Source organism: Podarcis tiliguerta, assembly GCF_965153285.1.
Source record: "Podarcis tiliguerta genome assembly, chromosome: 7".
Classification (NCBI taxonomy): Eukaryota; Metazoa; Chordata; class Lepidosauria; order Squamata; family Lacertidae; genus Podarcis; species Podarcis tiliguerta.
This window is the reverse complement of record NC_139540.1, coordinates 3,328,885-3,349,329: the sequence shown is the minus strand read 5'-3', so window position 1 is coordinate 3,349,329 and position 20,445 is coordinate 3,328,885. Positions and strand designations below refer to the sequence as shown.

The following is a 20,445-nucleotide window of genomic DNA, read 5'->3' as shown; positions in this document are numbered from 1 at the left end:
AAAAGGAGAAGATAGTGCAATGAAATCACTGCTAAGAAAAATAGATTTAAGACATATGGAAAGTTAAAATAGCAATAGACCAAGAATCAAGAAAAAAAGCCACGTCACTTTTCTAAGTAAGCCTGTCCACGTGAGGCTGTTTTTAGCAGGCACTGAAAAGAATACAGTCGTACCTTGGAAGTCGAATGGAATCCGTTCCGGAAGTCCATTCGACTTCCGAAACATTTGGAAACTTAAGTGCGGCTTCTGATTGGCTGCATGAAGCTCCTACAGCCAATCGGAAGCCCCACCGGACATTCAGCTTCCAAAAAATGTTCAAAAACCGGAACACTCACTTTGATCGTTCGGGAGCCAAGGCGTTTGAGATTCGGGGTATGACTGTACAGGGAAGGTATCAATTGGCAGGGAGTTCCAAAGGACAGGTGCTGCCGCACTAAAAGATCGGATTCTTACAAACATGGAACAGGTGCCATGCAGCACCCCCAATGGTGCCAGTTCTGTCAATCAATCTTGCAGGTAAACTGGTCTCAAGTTGTTAAAGGCTTCAAATGCTAACAGTAACACCTTGGACTTGGCCCCATCGGTAATTGGCAACCAGGGCAGATCTCTGTTCTACGCCCAAGGCCTCACTCCTGTCAGCCCTTGCGCTGCAGCTCTCGGATGAAGCGCAAAGGAAGCCCCACACAGAGCGCACTGCAGTAATCTAGACATGAAGAAACACAGGCACGGGGGGGTGGAAGGGCTTTGGAGAGCTTCCCAAGAGCCGTGGGCAGAGGAGCGTTGAGGTGAAGGTCCCCCAGGCCACCTTGGGTCCCAAAATGGGCAGGGGCTCTTATGGCTCCCACAAGGAAATTGGAAATGGCATGTGTTCCTTGGAAGCTGGGCAATGAAAAAAGCAAGATGGAGGGGTCATCAGCTGCTCAACTCTGGCTCACCGTACAGTGGTGCCTCGCAAGACGAAATTAATTCATTCTGCGAGTTTTTTCGTTCTACGAGTTTTTTCGTCTTGCGAAGCACCACTGCGTATTGACGGTGTAGGAATGCATTGGCGGTTAAAAAAAAAAGGCGCAAGACGTTTCGTCTTGCGAAGCAAGCCTATAGGGAAATCCGTCTTGCGAAGCAACTCAGAAAACGAAAAACCCTTTCGTCTTGCAAGTTTTTCGTCTTGCGAGGCATTCGTCTTGCAAGGTACCACTGTATCTGTCATGGCTCTAAAAGGATCTTAAGAGTTGGAAGGGACACCCAAGGCTCATCTAGACCAACCTCCCCCCCCCCCCCGCAATGAAGGAATCACAATGGTCTTCCCTTCTCTCTGCCCCCAATCAGCCAAGAATGGGTACCATCCATCCACCGACTTGGATCAGCGACTTGGCACGCAGGTCGATGGGGTTGATCTCATGCCCTTACGGCAGTGGGGTCAGTGGGTCTGGCTGTTAAGCGGCAGGGGGGTGGGCTAGATGACACGTGGGACCTCCTTCTGACTCTACGATTCTTTTATTCTGTTGGTGGCTGCTGAATGCTGATGGGTGCTGATACGGCCTAGATCCTCATAGCTACAGGGCTGCCTCTCCTGGTACGTCCCACGGAGGACCTTACAGTCTTCAAATAAAAACATCTTGGAGATCCCGGGCCACAGGGAGGTTAGGCTGGCCTCAACCAGAGCCAGGGCTTTTTCGGTTGTGGCCCCGATCTGGTGGAACGCTCTGTCACAAGAGACTAGGGCCCGGAGGGACTTGACAGGGCCTGCAAGAAAGAACTGTTCCACCAGGCCTTTGGCTAAAGCACAGTCTGACCCCCTCCTTTGGCGATCCTCGTAGAACTCTGGCCCAGTGGTTGCCATTTGATTTTGAATTGATTTTAGAATACTGATTTTAGAATGCTGTGTTACTTTTATTGCTGTTAGCCGTTCTGAGCCTGGCTTCGGCTGGGGAGGGTGGGATATAAATTAAATATTATTATTATTATTATTATTATTATTATTATTATTATTATGGAGCTCTCTTCCTTTAGTAGCCCTAGGAACAAGGGAAGCTTCCTTACCCCAGATCAGAGAATTGGTCTGCCTATCCCAATGCTGCCTGCTCGGACCGGCAGCAGCTCTTCCAAGACCTGAGCCAAAGTTTACTGCATGTACAACAATAAAAGAAAATGTGATGAAAATGATGTATCGATGGTATGTAACACCAGTAAAGTTAGCAAAGATGTATAAAGGATGTAACAAATGCTGGAAATGTAAAGAAAAAGAGGGTACATTCTATCATATGTGGTGGGAGTGTAAGAAAGTAAAAAGCTTTTGGGAAATGATATATAATGAATTGAAGAAAATGTTTAAGTACACTTTTGTTAAGAAACCAGAAGCATTTTTACTTGGTATTACAAGGAATGAGATAAACGAGAAAGAAAGGAAGCTATTTTTATATGCAGTGACTGCAGCAAGAATACTGATGGCTCAGAAATGGAAGCAAGAGGAGCTACCTACATTAGAAGAATGGAGAATGAAGACGACGGACTTTGCAGAACTTGATAGACTGACGGGAAGGATCCGAAATCGACGAGACCAGAGATTTATAGAAGATTGGGGAAAGTTTACAGAGTATATGCACAAACTAAGTGAAAATCAAATAACGCTTGTAAGCCTTAATGAAGCTCTGTAACAAGAAACGTTGGAATATGAGTAAAATAAGATGTAATTTATAAAAATAATAGGTTTTAGAAATGTGTAAGAAATTAAGAAGGGAAGGAGTATCAGTCAAGTTGAGGGAAGTCAAAAAAGAGAATGGATATAAAAAAAGATGTATGAATTGTATAAATTTTATATTTGGAAAAATTGAATAAAAATTATTTATAAAAAAAGAAAAAGACCTGAGCCAAAGTGAATCTGTCGAATGGCTTCCTCCCAGGTCCCTTCAACTGAAGGTGGCAAGAACAGAACCGGGGACATCTCTGCATGCAAAACACTGAGCTCTGAACCCTGCCCCTTTATCCCTTGAAGTCTCAGCCAAGGAAGGAAGCTTCCCTGCTTGGGATGATATTTGACAGCCCATGTTAAACAGGCCTGGGGGGGGGGGCAGGTGGAGGGGGGGTCTTCAAGCCCTCTATTTCTGCAGCTCGTCTTTGCTGAATCTCCACCTCCCAGCAACTCCAGGCTGCTAAGCAGAGAATCGTTTCCCCCAAGGGTTTGGATTGCTTGGCGTAGAGAGGAAGGGGAGAACGCTCCCCCTTTAGAAAGAGCAGGTTCAAATGAACAAACAGAGATTGAAATTTGTTTCGGAAGCCCCTTCCAGGGTGCCTTTATGAATTAGAGGGAGAGAGAGAAAGGGAGAGAGGGAGATCAGAACAGGCCCCTTGATGCAACGCAGAGCACCAGCCCGCTCAAAGTATGACTCATCCGAGTTTCTTTGAAATCCTCTCCCCACTATGCTATTCACACAAAGCCTTTCATTTCCCAGAATCAAAATACTTTCCAGCTATTTTTTCGGGTGTGTGTGTGTAAATGTCAGCTGCTCAGCGCCTCCAAGATCAGAAGTGAAAAACCCCAGGACGCGGTTCAAAACCTAAGATTTCGATACCCTGGCAAGCTTCGCTTAAGCGCCGCACTTGGCTTGGTTAATCATCCTGCAGCCCTATCTCACAGTCTTGCTTCTCATCATTTAATTTTTATCTGTTGCCATAGCTGCTCTCTCTTATTATAGAATGAAATAAAAGAAAATCGGGGGGGGGGGGGAGGAAAGAGAGAGGCGTGCGTTCAAAAGCGGCGTTCTTCACAGAGGAAAAAACATTGAGAGGCCCCAATTTGAATTGTTATTATACTGTGTGTCAGCTAAGAAAGCCTTATACGAGCGCAACGTCAGATAAACACTGGCTGGGGTTTGGGCAGATGGGCTTGCATCTCCAAGCTCACTCCAAGCTCACTGGTGAATCTGCTATGGGGCTCAATAATAATAATAATAATAAAATTTTATTTATATCCCGCCCTCCCCAGCCGAAGCCAGGCTCAGAGCGGCTAACAACAATAAAAGTAACACAGCATTCTAAAACCAATTCATTTTAAAATCAAACCAGAATCAAATTAATGGCAACCATTGGGCTAGAGTTCTGTGCGGATTACCGAAGGAGGGGGGTCAGGCTGTGCCTTGGCCAAAGGCCTGGTGGAACAGCTCTGTCTTACAGGCCCTGCAGAAAGATGTCAAGTCCTGCAGGACCCTAGTCTCTTGTGACAGAGCGCTCCACCAGATCGGGGCCACAGCCAAAAACGCCCTGGCTCTGGTTGAGGCCAGCCTAGCCTCCCTGTGGCTTGGGATCACCAAGTCAATTCATCAATTGTAGACTTTGGACTTGATTAATAACAACCCTAAGAGCTGTCTGTGAAGCCAGACTGAGCACTGTGTGGCACCTCACCTGTTGCTGGACCCCCAACTCCCATCACCCCCCCAGGTAGGGGGAATGCCCATGGTCAGCAATGATGGGTGCAGCTGTTGAACAACATCTGGGGGGCCCACAAGATCTCCAACCTGTCTTAAAGCATCTGGGGTGACTGGACAGACCAGCAGGCTCCATCAGCCTTGCCTTTAGCTCAGCATCATCTCTAGATTGCTGGAAGACCAAGAGGCTTCAAGGAGAGGGGAAGAAGAGTCACTGGTTGGTTTGGTGGCTTAATAAAGCAAACATCTCAGAATTCTAGAATTGTAGAGTTTGGACGGGACCCCAAGGGTTATCTAGCCTGTGAAATGTAAACCAGAGGCATCAATGAAAGCAGGTCTCCAGTTTTTTAGCGAAGAACCTAAGGACATAAGAACAGCCTGGTGGATCAGGCCCTCAGCTCTCATTGCTCTGGTTGCTGCTGAATGTGATTGCCTGGAGAAACAGTTTGGTTTATGGGTATCACGGATAAATTGACATAGGCCAGCACAGGAAATGGGTTAAGCTGCAACTATAGGCAAGTGAGGGTCAAAGATGACGAAGGATGCACAGAAGCGGAAGGAGCCAAAGGGGATGGACACAGGACACAGGAAGCTGCCTGGTGATACAAAAGAACCACAGAATTGTAGAGATGGAAGGGTCCCCAAGGGACATCTAGTCTAACCCCCTGCAATGCATCTAACTCAGCATTGTCGAGACCGATTCGCAGCGTCTCTCCAGGGTTTCAGGCATAGCCCTCTTCCACCCATCCCTGGAGACACCAGGAATTGAACCCAAGACCCTCTGCATGCAAAGCAGAGGCCCTATCACTGAGCTATGTCCCGTCCCCCAAAGGACACCAAGCAATACCAACGCAACTCAGGCTGGAGACAACAACTCTTCTATAGCATTAGTTCAAGGAGGCCAAATACAGTAGTTTCAAAATCAGGATTGGAGCACAAGGGCAAAGAATAGCCCAAATTCAATCCCTGCCGGCATCTCCAGGTACAGCCGGGAACGTCCCCTACCCGAAACCCTGGAGGCAGACACTGCCGGTCAGTGCAGACTATACTAAGCTAATGGAACAATAGTCTGACTCTGTAAAAGACTGATTCCTAATCTGATCCCCAAATAAATCCTTCTTAAATGTTTCCTACTCTCCCTCGTCATCAGAGGGACGATTTGCTCCCAAGACGGACCCTTCCTGAAAGGGGCACCTGAAACACCAGCGCCTCACCTGGGACGGATGCAGGTACGGCTCGGGCGACGCCAGGTTGGTCTGCACCGACACGCTCTTCTCCAGCAGGATCTGGGGGAAGCCGAGCTTCTCAAAGGTGCTGCGCTTCCAGTGCTTGTTTTCCTGCTGGGCCAGCGCCTCGTCCTCGCTGAAGGCCCGCACCACGGGCCCCGGCATGGGGAGCGGCACTGCTCCGTCGCTCTCGTAGCCCGAGCCGTCCTTCTGCGAGTCCCAGCTGCTCCTCTGCCGCATGTGGTAGTGGGCTTGCTGGGCCTCCCACGCCAGCCGGGCCTGGGCCAGGAAGGGCTCGGGGAAGCCCCGGGTCGACTCGGCCTCCACTGACCTGCTCTCCATACGGTTCATCTGGGGCCGGCTGCAGCCCGAGGGCGCCCTCTCCTCCGCCAGCCCTTCCTCCCGCTCGCCCGAGCCGTCGGTGGAGGAGGCGTTGGGGTCGTACGAGAGCGATGGCTTCCGGCTTTTCCTCTTGCGCGTGCCGGGCGAGTAGCCGGTAGAGGACATGGTGTTGTGCTGGCTGGACCACGACATGGAGTCGTCCCCCTGCGAGACGGGCGGGCTGTGCCGGAAGTCCGCCCCTTCCATGCTGCTGTAGTCGCCGGACTTGACCTCCAGCCGCTGGTCCCTCACCAGGCAAGGGCTGTGCTGGAGAGAGTAGGAGCCGCCGATAGGGTTCGGCGAGTATTTGTGCCGCAAGCCGGTCTTCATCTTGGGGCTGGAGCCCGACTGCTCGACGTAGACCAGCTGCCGGACGTACTCCTTGCCGGCGGGGCTGTACTCCAGGCTCATGAAGCGGTCGGGCCCCTTCTGCTTGGTCAGGACCAGCTGCTGGTAGGGGGAGTTGGAGCCCTGCTTGGGCGACTGCAGGAAAGGGTGCGGCTTGCGGATCGGGGACTTCTGCGGAGAGCCGGCCTTGTAGCTCCCGCTGGCCTCAAACTGCATGTCCACGGGCGGCTCGTCGTAGATCGGAGCCTGGTACTCCATGGGCGGCTCCTCGTACAAGGGCGGCTCGTAGGCATAGCGCGGAGACGACGGCTGTGACTCGCTGGAGTGCTTGCGGTGCTGGGCCTGGAGCGGGGAGCAGAAGGAGTCGCCGCGCCCCAGTAGCGGGGAGCAGCTCCCGACGTGCTCGGCCCGCTTCAGAAAGGGTGACTGCTTCCTCTCCGGGAAGAAGACAGAGTTGTCCGAGTCGGGGGCAAAAGTCTGGAGGTTGGGGGACGGCTGGCCGCCCGAGGGCCGGCGCGACCGCGTGCCCTGCTGGTTGTCGGGGGTGTAGCCGTTGCCCTGGTGCATGAGGAAGCTGGGCTCACGGTCCGTCACCTTGATGAGCATCCGCTCCTTGGTCCCCGTGTTCCACCGGAGAGATGATGCCCTGGGACAAGGAGAGGCAGAACACAAGGCAGCCGTCAGAAGCAGGAACAATGAAAGCACCTTTATATTTTTGCATGTATACACACACACACACACACACACACACACATATACACACACATATATATAACGTATTTCATTACCTACCGTATTTTTCGCTACATAAGACACACTTTTTTCTTCCTAAAAAGTAAGGGGAAATGTTTGTGCGTCTTATGAAGTGGATGTGTGTTCCCTGGAGCCGAATTGCCCAGGGGTGAAAAGCAGATCATGCTTTTTTTTTTTGAAAGAGGGAAGTGGGTGTTGAAGCAAAGCCGCTAATCAGCAAGCAATTGGGGAGGGAGATAAGGGACTCTAGCGGAGGCTGCCTGGGAGGGGGAAGGTGAAAGCCCATGGATCCTCAGGATTTTTGCATTGGGTCACCCCAAATTCACCGTCAGATCACATAGCATATCCATGGCTACAGCCTGCACACAAAAAACCCCATGCATCCACTGTTTCCTGGGGCCGCAATGGCACAAAAACGTGGTTACAAAGCACGGATCCACATGGATTCTCAGGATTTTTGCATTGGGCTACCCTAAACTCACTGTCAAATCACATGTCTGCGGCCACAGCATGAACCACAAAAATCATACATCCACTATTTCGTTCAGAATATATTTTTTTTCTTGTTTTCCTCCTCTAAAAACTAGGTGCGTCTTATGGAGCGAAAAACACAGTATAACAATGCAAACGCCTGAGAGGTACAGAAACAAACAGTGGCTTGCCGGTTTCACGTGATACGGTCCACAACTTAAGAGATGTGGAGTGGAGAAATGATTGTGGCAGAGAGATAAAAGCAATGTTACGAATAATAAAGATTTAGGTTCCACAGAAGCACAGCGGAGTGGACGGTAATAAGTTTTGGATTACAACCAAGTCAAGATATCATCATACTTTGCAAGAAGGCGTCAGCCATAAAGTTTGCCTTTTGACGTAAGTTGTGAACCAACGCCATGTAGCTGTGTAGTCCGAAGGTTTGGCTTTACCCCTGTAAACTCATAAAGAACGAGTGAGTTTTTCAGATATGGCAAGAAATAATACTTTCTTAAACCAGAACTTTTCAGAATCTTAAAGCCAAGTTATTCCCTGGAGAATGGTTAGTCAAACAGCGACAAGAAGCTCTGAAAATATTCTTACTCTTTTACAGCACCTGTGAACATACACAAAGCTAAGAGGGACACCGTGGGCTTTGTTTGGGGCACACAATATTACACTGTGTGCAGACCAGAACATCCTTATTTTGAGGGTCTTTTCAGAACTTGGCACACGGCAATCTGGGGAGATGTTGAAGCATCTGCAAGATCTACAGGGGAAGCAACAATTGTAGACCAAGTGGTAAAGTGGCTCCACGATTCATCCTGAATCAAAACTGCTACCAATGTTCCACATTAGTTCTGAGTGCTCACCTCAAATGGGAAAAGGGAAATTGAAGAAACAGTAAGCATCAAGGAACTGGAATCAACTGATGTGTGGATGGGATCTATGGCTATGGAGATGTAAGTGTGAGGTTAGTCAAACAAGATGAATTTTAACAGGGAGAAATGTAAAGTATTGCACTTGGGCAAAAAAAATGAGAGGCACAAATACAAGATGGGTGACACCTGGCTTGAGAGCAGTACATGTGAAAAGGATCTAGGAGTCTTGGTTGACCACAAACTTGACATGAGCCAACAGTGTGACGCGGCAGCTAAAAAAGCCAATGCAATTCTGGGCTGCATCAATAGGAGTATAGCATCTAGATCAAGGGAAGTAATAGTGCCACTGTATTCTGCTCTGGTCAGACCTCACCTGGAGTACTGTGTCCAGTTCTGGGCACCACAGTTCAAGAAGGACACTGACAAACTGGAACGTGTCCAGAGGAGCGCAACCAAAATGGTCCAAGGCCTGGAAACGATGCCTTATGAAGAACGGCTAAGGGAGCTGGGCATGTTTAGCCTGGAGAAGAGGAGGTTAAGGGGTGATATGATAGCCATGTTCAAATATATAAAAGGATGTCACATAGAGGAGGGAGAAAGGTTGTTTTCTGCTGCTCCAGAGAAGCGGACACGGAGCAATGGATCCAAGCTACAAGAAAGAAGATTCCACCTAAACATTAGGAAGAACTTCCTGACAGTAAGAGCTGTTTGACAGTGGAATTTGCTGCCAAGGAGTGTGGTGGAGTCTCCTTCTTTGGAGGTCTTTAAGCAGAGGCTTGACAACCATATGTCAGGAGTGCTCTGATGGTGTTTCCTGCTTGGCAGGGGGTTGGACTCGATGGCCCTGTGGTCTCTTCCAACTCTATGATTCTATGATGGCAGGACAGGGCAAACGTCAGGCTTATGGGATCTTGGGAGATGGGAGATCCTTGCTAATCTCCTGCTAACCTCTGAGTAGAGATATACCAGCAGATCTCTGGTCTACCTCCAGCCAAATATGCAGGTAACAGGTGCAGGAACTTTCACTCACCCAGGCTGAAGGCAGAAAAGCACCAGGGGTTTATCTCCACCAGACGGGGCCATTCGAAGGTTAGGAATAAAGGACCACCACCATTCCTAACGGGACGCAGGTGGTGCTGTGGTCTAAACCACAGAGCCTCTTGGGCTTGCCGATCAGAAGGTCGGCGGTTCGAATCCCCGCGACGGGGTGAGCTCCCATTGCTCGGTCCCTGCTCCTGCCAACCTAGCAGTTCAAAAGCACCTCAAAGCGCAAGTAGATAAATAGGTACCACTCCGGCGGGAAGGTAAACGGCGTTTCCGTGCGCTGCTCTGGTTCTACCAAGACTGAGATTCTTCTTCTTCTTCTTCTTCTTATTATTATTATTATTATTTATTTGTACCCCGCCCATCTGGCTGGGTTTCCCCAGCCACTCTGTGCGGCTTCCATAGAAACAAAAAATACACTAAAATCACACATTAAAAACTTCCCTGAACAGGGCTGCCTTAAGATGTCTTCTGAATGTCAGGTAATTATTGATCACTTTGACATCTGAAGGGAGGGTGTTCCACAGGGTGGGCGCCACTACTGAGAAGGCCCTCTGCCTGGTTCCCTGTAGCTTTGCTTCTCGCAATGAGGAAACCGCCAGAAGGCCCTCGGCACTGGACCTGATATTATGACCCTCCCCTTCCCTCCCCAAGCGAGGAGTCTTGGAACGGGGTGGGTGTCTCCTTTGGAGACAATGGGGCACCCTCCACACCCATGATTAGTTAGGGGAAAACAAGACATCTAACTATCTGTTAAGGATGGAAGTTCTTGTCTAGCCCTGAGACATCAGCTAAACAACTGTCTAGTGTAACTAAACTGATAAACTATCATTAACAACCAGCTGCAAAACCAGTACTGCAATCCACAGTTTGAAGCATGTTTACAAACTGGTTTGTGCCAACCATGGTTTAGCGTAATGTTCAAAATGAGAAACCATTGTTAGTTCACCTCCAGATACTGCTGAATTCAGATACCTAGAGTGATGAGTGGACTGGAAATTGGAAGACAGGGAAGGAGCTCCCATCATCCATATTTCTCCTTACATCTGGAAACTCAAACCACAGGTTGGTGCGATTGGCTGAATTTAACCTCTTTCCCTTAAGCAAGAGAAAGGTGCTGTCAGCTTGGGAGTGTCAGTCTGGATGATGCCCTGGGTCCCTTCCAGTTCTTGGTGCCCTGTACCCAATGAGCGTTAAAATTTACAAGAGGAGATTGATGAACCGGTAAGGCAAGTTGAGTCTATGATTCCACAAGTTTCTTTGTAAGACAATGGCTGTAGCTGGCCGCTTACGTGCCCTCATTGTTGGGATACTGCCAGGGAGAGAAAGTCCATCATGACTCCACGTCGTCTCCGGACGTCCATCGATCTCCCGTAGACACGCAGTATCAGCAATTAGCGACACGAGCTCCAGAAATAGCTTGCCACATTCCAGAGCTGATGCACGCTCTATCAGCAGATAATGCACAGCGAAAGATGCACCCAGGAGAGCATTATTTACAAGTTTATTCAGCGTTGGTCAGAACAAAGAAAAACATGACTGCCTGCTTCAATGTCTCCAGCAGAGAGAGAGAGAGAAACAAAAGCAAAGACACAACATAAACATCCTGTGAAACAGGAAATACGCAAGCTGTGACACAAACATCCTGCTCCCTTTTAAGGTGGAACGGAAATATCCTAACACTCATCAGCATCCCAAAGAATGAGCGTGGTTGCAAGTGCTACAGCTAAGTGATGGCGCTCTCCTGGCTAATGGATAGGCCTTTTTCCCATCCCTCACCTAGATGCTGGCTAGGAGAGCAACAGCTATGTGTGAGCTAAGCTGGAAGAAGGCTGCAATCTGGAGACACAGAGACATGCTTGTTCTGTGCTGGATGCAAAGCTGTGATAAATGAAGCAGCAAGATGTTGGGATGTTAATGCCGTGAGCCTCTCCGTCTTATGCTCAGGTTGTATTTATGTGTAAATGAAACCATATATCCTAAAGACACCACAGTCTCCGCTAACCTTCATTCCAGGAAAACCAAACCTAGGTAAGCACCTGGAATCAGCTAGCTGATTAATATTCTGCAGCCTTTTCATGGTGTTTATGGGAGGTGGGATTGTTGTCATTGTTTTGTTGTTTTCGTTTGAACTATTTATTTGTGCTTATTTTGATCTTGTGAATCGCCCTGAAATCTTACGATGAAGGGCAGTATAGAAGTCTAAAAACAAAACTAAAAAGTTAAAAATAAAACAAGTCTGGCAACGCTTGGGAGATTGAGGTGGCGTGTAGCAAAGGGGGAACTAACAATGGCATCAGAGATTCAATCCACTTTGGGTCACGATGTGACCCAGCTGAACGTCAACAGATTAGGAAAAGCTGAATGAAAATGGATGGCGAAGACCCACAGAAAGGCGCACAAGATTGCTCAGGGGATTTCTAAGAGGACAAGCATCAAGGTCAGGCGAGGAAAGCATCCGTCACCCTTCGGAAAGCAGGCATGTGGCGGCTCGTCTGCCCCTAGCAACGCTCCGCTGGCCCTGTGGATTTTGCTCTGAGATTTGCTGCGTAGGCTGCAAAACCAGAGGAGGGGGCAGAGCCCCAAGCCGAGCGATCCCCGGCAGCCCCAGACCAGCCACGCCAGCCGGCTCTTCTGCTCCACGTGGCGGTCGCCCAGAAAGACCTTCCCCACGGCTGTTGCACGATATCTGCACGGATCTGGCGATGCGATCGGGTCCTGCTTGCAGCAGAAGGAAGGTTGCATCGAAGGAGCGAAGCAGCAACCTCTGAATGCTGCCAAAAGGGAGGCCAAACGCTTCGGCTTCCCACCCCAGCACGTGCGCAGGCAATCCAGCGCAAACAAAATTGACCTCCGGGAGGAAATGCGATAGGGCCAAAAAGGAGCAGAGCCAGTACTGCTCACGTCTCCCATTTTCAAAGACATGAAAAGGATGACCGGAAAAGCGCTGTTGTTGTTTATAACGCAGGATGAGACCCTTCCTGCCCGCAGACTATCTTGCCAGAGTGGTGCATGCTCTAGTTATCTCCCGCTTGGACTACTGCACTGCGCTCTACGTGGGGCTACCTTTGAAGGTGACCTGGAAACTGCAACTAATCCAGAATGCAGCAGCTAGACTGGTGACTGGGACTGGCCGCCGGGACCGCATAACACCGGTCCTGAGAGATCTGCATTGGCTCCCAGTACGTTTCTGAGCACAATTCAAAGTGTTGGTGCTGACCTTGAAAGCCCTAAACAGCCTCAGTCCAGTATACCTGAACGAGCGTCTCTACCCCCATTGTTCAGCTTGGACACTGAGGTCCAGCTCTGAGGGCCTTCTGGCGGTTCCCTCATTGCGAGAAGTGAGGTTACAGGGAACCAGGCAGAGGGCCTTCTTGGTGGTGGCGCCCGCCCTGTGGAACGCCCTCCCACCAGATGTCAAAGAGAACCACAACTTACAGACTTTTAGAAGACATCTGAAGGCAGCCCTGTTTAGGGAAGCTTTTGATGTTTAATAGGTTATTGTATTTTAATATTTTGTTGGAAGCTGCCTAGAGTGGCTGGGGAAGCCCAGCCAGATGGGCGGGGTATAAACAAATAAATAACAATAACAATAATAATAATAATAATAATAATAATAATAATAATAATAATAATAATTTCACATGCTCCAGGGAATAGAATGGGTGGATGGGGACGCCTTAGTGACAGATCGAGACAACCTCTCGGCTTCTTCGCTCAGGGTTGTTGGCAAGGAAACTAAAAGGGTACAAAGCCCTGATTGACTTGGGGCCTAAATACTTGATGGAGCGCCTCCCCCCCCCCCCCCCAGATGAGGCTGCCCACAAATTTAGGTTGTCCGGGAAGGCACTTCTTAGAATCATAGAATTGGAAGAGGCCACCACACTCCTTGGCAGCAAATTCCACTGTCAAACAGCTCTTACTGTCAGGAAGTTCTTCCTAATGTTTAGGTGGAATCTTCTTTCTTGTAGTTTGGATCCATTGCTCCGTGTCCGCTTCTCTGGAGCAGCAGAAAACAACCTTTCTCCCTCCTCTATGTGACATCCTTTTCTATATTTGAACATGGCTATCATATCACCCCTTAACCTCCTCTTCTCCAGGCGAAACATGCCCAGCTCCCTTAGCCGTTCCTCATAAGGCATCGTTTCCAGGCCTTTGACCATTTTGGTTGCCCTCCTCTGGACACCTTCCAGTTTGTCAGTGTCCCTCTTGAACTGTGGTGCCCAGAACTGGACACAGTACTCCAGGTGAGGTCTGACCAGAGCAGAATACAGTGGCACTATAACTTCCCTTGATCTAGATGCTATTCTCCTATTGATGCAGCCCAGAATTGCATTGGCTTTTTTAGCTGCCGTGTCACACTGTTGGCTCATGTCAAGTTTGTGGTCAACCAAGACTCCTAGATCCTTTTCACGTGTACTGCTCTCAAGCCAGGTGTCACCCATCTTGTATTTGTGCCTCTCCTTTTTTTTTGCCCAAGTGCAATACTTTACATTTCTCCCTGTTAAAATTCATCTTGTTTGTTTTGGCCCAGTTCTCTAATCTGTCAAGGTTGTTTTGAAGTGTGATCCTGTCCTCTGGGGTGTTAGCCACCCCTCCCAGTTTGGTGTCATCTGCAAATTTGATCAGGATTCCTCTGTGGGAACACTTCATTTGGGGGGACATGCAGGAAGGATTTTTCTATGGTGGTTGCCTTGGCCCTGAACTCCCTTTCCAATGAACCTGGAACCCGCACTGCTGGCCTTCAAACGCTAGGTGAAAAACCTGGCTGTTCAGGCCTCTGGTCAGTAACGCTGTTGGTTTAACGCCTCTTTCTCCTGTCAGCCAGCAGAAAGTTCGCAGAACCTGGGAGTTAAGGATGTGCAGAGGAAGCAGTTTCTGTCCTGTCCTGAGTTCATTGCAATCAGTGCTGCTTATGTTCCACCGCAGTTCAGCTTCCACTAAAAACCTCCTATGTTATTCATCTCACTTTTCTGCTATGGCTGAAACTTACGTAACTATGGAATTAATTTCAGTGTGCTTCAAAAGAATGGAAATGTCAAAGCAATGCAGTAAATAACACAATCATTTATGTAACTGTTGCAGGCTACAAAAAAAACCCAACGGTGAATACTACTCATTTTCCGCTTTCGCGATTTCCATGCCAGACCTCTGACGGACAAGCAACCAACTTCCGTTTCTGACAGAATTGTCCATCCTCTCAACTTGGGAGTAAATCACAACATGATCATCTTCTTCATCATCATTATCATCCTCACGATTGCAATGCAAAAAGGAATACTCCAAAGTCAGCAAAACAAAGGAGAACAGTCTGAGACGCAATGGCCTATTTGCTGATAGAACAAATCTCAGAAATGCTAGCTAAGTCATAAAAATCAAGTGTGCAAAAAAAATGAAGAGTTACTGACTGCTTGGAAGTTACGGAGAACGCTGGAATTTTGTGCCCCAGACAGGCACCTGTAAGCCTCTTTAGAATCTACAAAGGCACATGAACGCCTGGCCTGGGTTCCATTGCTCCTTGTTCCTTTCCTAGAAGGGAACAGGGGTGGGAAAGGGAGCCAGGGACTGTGAGACTATTTAAGCCCTGTGTGCTATGTACCACCCTAAGGGTCACAGCTCAGCTGCAGAGCATCTCCTTTGCATGCAGAAGGATGCTAGCCTACTGAATTACCTTGTCTAAGACACAGATCTTCACCATGCAAATGTGGCCTCTAGGCAACTTTCGCTGGCAATGTGGGAGAGGGAGGCAAATTTCCACCTAGATCTTGAAAAATATCCCCCAAACCTGTAATGGATGGTCATCGTAGCTGCCTAACTGACCAGCAAGCCAACGCCAGTACGGTGGACGCTCGGGCTGCGAACGTGATCCGTGCGGGAGGCACGTTCGCAACCCACGGCGTTCACAAACTGCAGTGCCACGTCTGCGCACACGCGGGTTGTGATTCGGCACTTCTGCGCATGCGCAAAGTGTGATTTAGTGCTTCTGCGCATGTGTGAGCGCTGAAACCCGGAAGTAACCCGTTCCAGTATTTCCGGGTTCGGCGCAGTGAGCAACCCGAAAACGCACAAACTGAAGCGTCTGTAACCCGAGGTATTACTGTACAGTGGTACCTTGGGTTAAGTACTTAATTCTTTCTGGAGGTCTGTTCTTAACCGGAAACTGTTCTTAACCTTTAGCTAATGGGGCCTCCTGCTGCTGCTGCGCCGTCGGAGCACGATTTCTGTTCTCATCCTGAAGCAAAGTTCTTAACCCGAGGTACTATTTCTGGGTTAGCGGAGTCTGTAATCTGAAGCGTATGTAACCTGAGGCATATGTAACCCGAGGTACCACTGTATAGAGCAAATACAGGTTGCAATGGGCTCCCAGCAAACCTGCCATTCTCAACCTTGGACGAGCAACCAGTGTTGATATTCTACGCAGCATCTTTCTCTCTCTCGGCTGCAAGGAGGAAGGGAGATAGGCAGCTCAGCCACACTAAGCCGGCAGATCCGCTCCCGACGTGAGCCAGCCACGGGGAAAGCACTGGATCAGAATATTAAGGAACATGAACCAGGTTCAGCGGCAACGGTCCCAGATCAGAGACAACAACAAAAAAGCAGGGCTGCAGGCAGACTTTAATTGCTCCCTGTTGTGCGGGAGGGCCGTCGTAAAAATTGTTGACGATGGGAAGAATACTTAAAAGGAGGACGCGCAAAAAGGGGGGGGGGAATCAGGGCCTTCTCCCATCCCCTGGCACACGCTGAATATCATCACCAACTAGGAGGCGAGGAACACAAGCGTCAGGCCTGAAATGGACTCCTTGGATTGGAAAGAAGAGAAGCCCCCAAGAGACTAATGTAAAAGGTAAAGGACCCCTGGACGGTTAAGTCCAGTCAAAGGTGACTATGGGGTTGCGGCGCACATCTCGCTTTCAGGCCGAGGGAGCGGGCGTTTGTCCACAGACAGGTTTTCCGGGACATGTGGCCAGCATAACTAACCCGCTTCTGGTGCAATGGGACACTGTGAAGGAAACCAGAGCACATGGAAACGCCGTTTACCTTCCCACCACGGTGGTACCTATTTATCTACTTGCACTGGTGTGCTTTTGAACTGCTAGGTTGGCTGGAGCCAGAACAAAGAAACGCCCAATCGCCTTCTCAATCTGGCCCGCGGACGGTCTGGGAATCAGCGTGTTTTTACATGAGTAGAATGTGTCCTTTTATTTAAAGTGCATCTCTGTGTTATTTGTGGGGCATGGGAATTCGTTCATCCCCCCCCCCCAAAAAAAAAATATAATCCGGCCCCCCACAAGGTCTGAGGGACAGTAGACCGGCCCCCTGCTGAAAAGGTTTGCTGACCCCTGCTCAAGAGCAAGAGCAACTTGGCAACCCTTTATCTTTCACTTGCGTAGGGATGATCAAACCCAAAGACCACCACAAAAACATGCAACTTCCGAAGAGACGTATGGGAGTGAAATTGATAAAATTGTGTGTGCTATTTGCCTTAGAAGTTCTCTGCAACTCCTTGCAACTGTATTCACTATAAGAGAAATGCCTGTGCTTTTCCCAGGAGTGATGTATGGAAGTGAGAGCTGGGCCATCAAGAAGGCTGATCGCCAAAGAATTGATGCTTTGGAATTCTGGTGCTGGAGGAAACTCTTGAGAGTCCCATGGACTGCAAGAAGATCAAACCTCTCCATTCTGAAGGAAATCAGCCCTGAGTGCTCACTGGAAGGACAGATCCTGAAGCTGAGGCTCCAAGACTTTGGCCACCTCATGAGAAGAGAAGACTCCCTGGAAAAGACCCTGATGTTGGGAAAGATGGAGGGCGCAAGGAGAAGGGGACGGCAGAGCACGAGATGGTGGGACAGTGTTCTCCAAGCTACCAGCATGAGTTTGACCAAACTGCGGGAGGCAGTGGAAGACAGGAGTGCCTGGCGTGCTCTGGTCCATGGGGTCACGAAGAGTCGGACACGACTAATCGACTAAACAACAACAATCTTAAAGACCATATTCTCCCATATGAACCTCTAGCAGGCTCTGAGATCTTCCGGGGAGGCCCTTCGCTCTGTCCCCAGCACCCTCACAGACATTCTTAGTGGGGAGGCAGGAGAGGGCCTTCTTGGTGGCTGCTCCCTCCTTGCTATTCTTCTGCTGGCAGGTGGAGACCTCCTTGTTCCAACAGGCCTTTGAGAACAGGCTGTTTTTTAAGGAAAGGGCTGTTAAGCCGCACTTTGCTGTTTGTATTATCTGCATTGTAATAGAACTGATTTTTCAATATATATTTTAATTTTGAGTTCAATTACGTTTTAGCAATGATCTTCTGCGTGTTTTTAGCTATGTGTATTTTTGTTTTTATTTAATTTTTGCGAGCAGCCTTGAGTTCCAGTCTGGGGAAAGGGTGGGATAATAATAATAATAATAATAATAATAATAATAATAATGTGTTGGAAATTCAATAAAAATACTTTTTTAAAAAAGAAACCAAATTAAATTAATGCCTAAATTCAATGGAAAGCTTTTAATGTTTGATGTTTTGCTGTGTTTTTAATATTTTGTTGAGAGCTGCTCAGAGTGGCTGGGGAAACCCCTTCAGATAGGCAGCATATATTATTATTATTATTATTATTATTATTATTATTTTCTTCTTCTTCCTCCTCCTCCTCCTCTTCTTCTTCTTCTTTTGGTTTTTTCTTTTTTTCTTTTTCTTTTTTAAGGGTTTTCTTGTTTTACAGAAGTAAGTATAATGCCTCGTTGTTGTTTTCCCATGTAACATTTTTACAAATCCATTTCATTTGTTGAGGCATTAGGGGGAGAAGAAAAGAAAAAAGAAAAGGGGGGGTGGAGAGAGGGAAAATGGAAGGGGGTGGGGTCGGGTGGGATGACACCTTGGAGACTGGCTGGAGACATACAAATTGCTGCTTGCAGGATATAAAGTACTGCAAGAGTCTTTTCTTTAGTATGCATGCAGCAATGTTGTCTAAATGAATGCCGACATGAAAAGCAAAGTGACCCAGTTTTGCGGTTTGTTGCGTGGGTTTGCGGGGAGATGCATATGCCGTTGGTAGGGAGTCCTTGGCGTAAAAATGACCCTGTTTAGGTCTACTTAATGGTGGCATCGGACATGGCTAGGCACTACTGATATCAGCAAAAAAAGCCAGGCTTGCATCCACCTGGTTCAAGGCTCGGGGCGGATGCTGCTTTCGGACCTCAGGATCACCACCCGAACTCACACACGCCATGTCTCTTATGGCGTGATCCGTTTGCTGCTTTGTAGAAATGACTAAATCAGCATTCAGGAACAAGCGCTTCCTCAAGGCTCGTCCATATTAATTTGTTTACAACTTGGCCTTCGGCTCCGAGAGCAGCTTTTGGAGTGGTTCTTCCTGACTTCAGTCTGATTTCACAAGCCGCTCCCTTGACCTTCAACCCAGGCGCTCAGAGACATCTCTGTGGGCTGTGTGTTCAATACGCAATGGGGGGAAAACACCTCCATGGATGAGGGCCCTTGCACGCTCGCATTTTAACACCTTCAAACTATGGGTAGGGGTAAAGGGTGTTTGTGTGTATGTGGTGCCCCTCCCAAAAAAAGTACTGATCTCTGCAGAGTGCAGATCTCATCCTTTAAAAGCAATTTTTCCGATCATCAGGAATGCACAGCTCAGCCTGGGCGTGGGCTGTGCTCTCAAGGGAAAGAGAGAAATATTTCCACTTTGGTGGTGGGGTGCTGTCTCCTTCAGGGATCTTTGTTCTCAGAAGAGGAATGCATTATGGGTTGCTGTTTTACTTTATTTTTTAAAAAATCTGGACTGAAAATTTACTTTACGAGAGACAGGTTTCATTCCTCTGCTTCTCATGCCAGGGGCAGGAAGCTAAGATGAGCGACAGGGTCAAAAGTGCCTACAAACTCGGAAATGACCGGCAGAATCCGAGACCAGGGAGAAGAGTCGGTGGAAGAAGATTGGAAGAAATTTAAAGACTATTTACAGAAATACAGCAAAATTAATGAATGTTAGAATGATGTTGGATTGAAGTTAAGTGGTTTTTAGCAGCAATGTTATAAAGGAATATGTAAAAATGGATTGTTAACAGGTGATAATCTAAAGCTATAATATATTAAGATAAAAGATTAAGATAAAATCAAAGAGGGAAAGGATTTGCTGAACTAACTAATTGAACTGGAATACAAGAAAGGGAGGTGTGAGGAGGTCAGGGAAACAAGCAAATGAAAGATAAGATATGGAAAGACTGATCTGTTTTTAACTGTTTTTACTTTGTATTTCCTTTTTCTTTTTATTCTTTTTCTTATTTTTGTAATATGTTGAAATTTTAATAAATATCTTTAAAAAACAAAACACAAAAGTGCCTACAAACTCTCTACTTGTTTTCAGTGTGAGAAGCTTGCAGGAATCATAGGGTTCATAGGATTGTAGAGTTGGATGGGACCCGGTTTGGGGGGGCTGAGTCCCCTGCTAAGCGACATAGAGGGGGCCGAAGAAGACACTTCAGCCCATAGGAGCTGGCTCCTATATTGGCAATTCTGTATTAAGTGGACTGCTGGAACATGGCAGCCATTGCATCTGGGACCTTCTGCATGAAAAGCTGCCTACTTCACTAAGGACTAGAATCTTGCTTCATTTTTAATTTTTTATTTTTTTAGGATTTTGCTACTTTCTCTCCAGCCTTTATTTGATCTACAGCTTTTGTCCCCCCCATACAATATTTTATTGTTTTTCCCCCCATATTACATCATAATATAAATAAACCAAAGCCATCACCACACCCTCCCCATCCCCACCATATACCCATCAATCAAACCTAATATTCTTTAGTCCCTCCCCCCTCCGCTTCCCTCCGCCCCCACTCGATTTCCTCTACATTCTGAGATTACATTTATCTTTGCATTTACACTCTTCTCAAATCTTCTATATATTCTTATTA

General features: G+C 47.9%; 2 protein-coding genes across 4 annotated transcripts in view; one reads left to right on the top strand and one right to left on the bottom strand.

Annotated features, from left to right (window-relative positions):
• ARHGAP39 (Rho GTPase activating protein 39) overlaps positions 1-20,445 on the bottom strand; it is a 221,038-nt gene that overhangs the window by 66,856 nt on the left and 133,737 nt on the right. For all 3 annotated transcript variants that reach the window (XM_083449008.1, XM_083449007.1, XM_083449009.1), the window contains exon 4: positions 5,636-7,022. In XM_083449008.1, the coding sequence (XP_083305134.1) occupies positions 5,636-7,022 (1,387 nt within the window). The remainder of the gene's footprint in view (positions 1-5,635; positions 7,023-20,445) is intronic.
• EEF1D (eukaryotic translation elongation factor 1 delta) overlaps positions 18,213-20,445 on the top strand; it is a 247,792-nt gene continuing 245,559 nt past the window's right edge. Inside the window, exon 1 of the mRNA XM_083449026.1 lies at positions 18,213-18,380. The gene's annotated coding sequence lies outside the window, so the exon portion shown is untranslated. The remainder of the gene's footprint in view (positions 18,381-20,445) is intronic.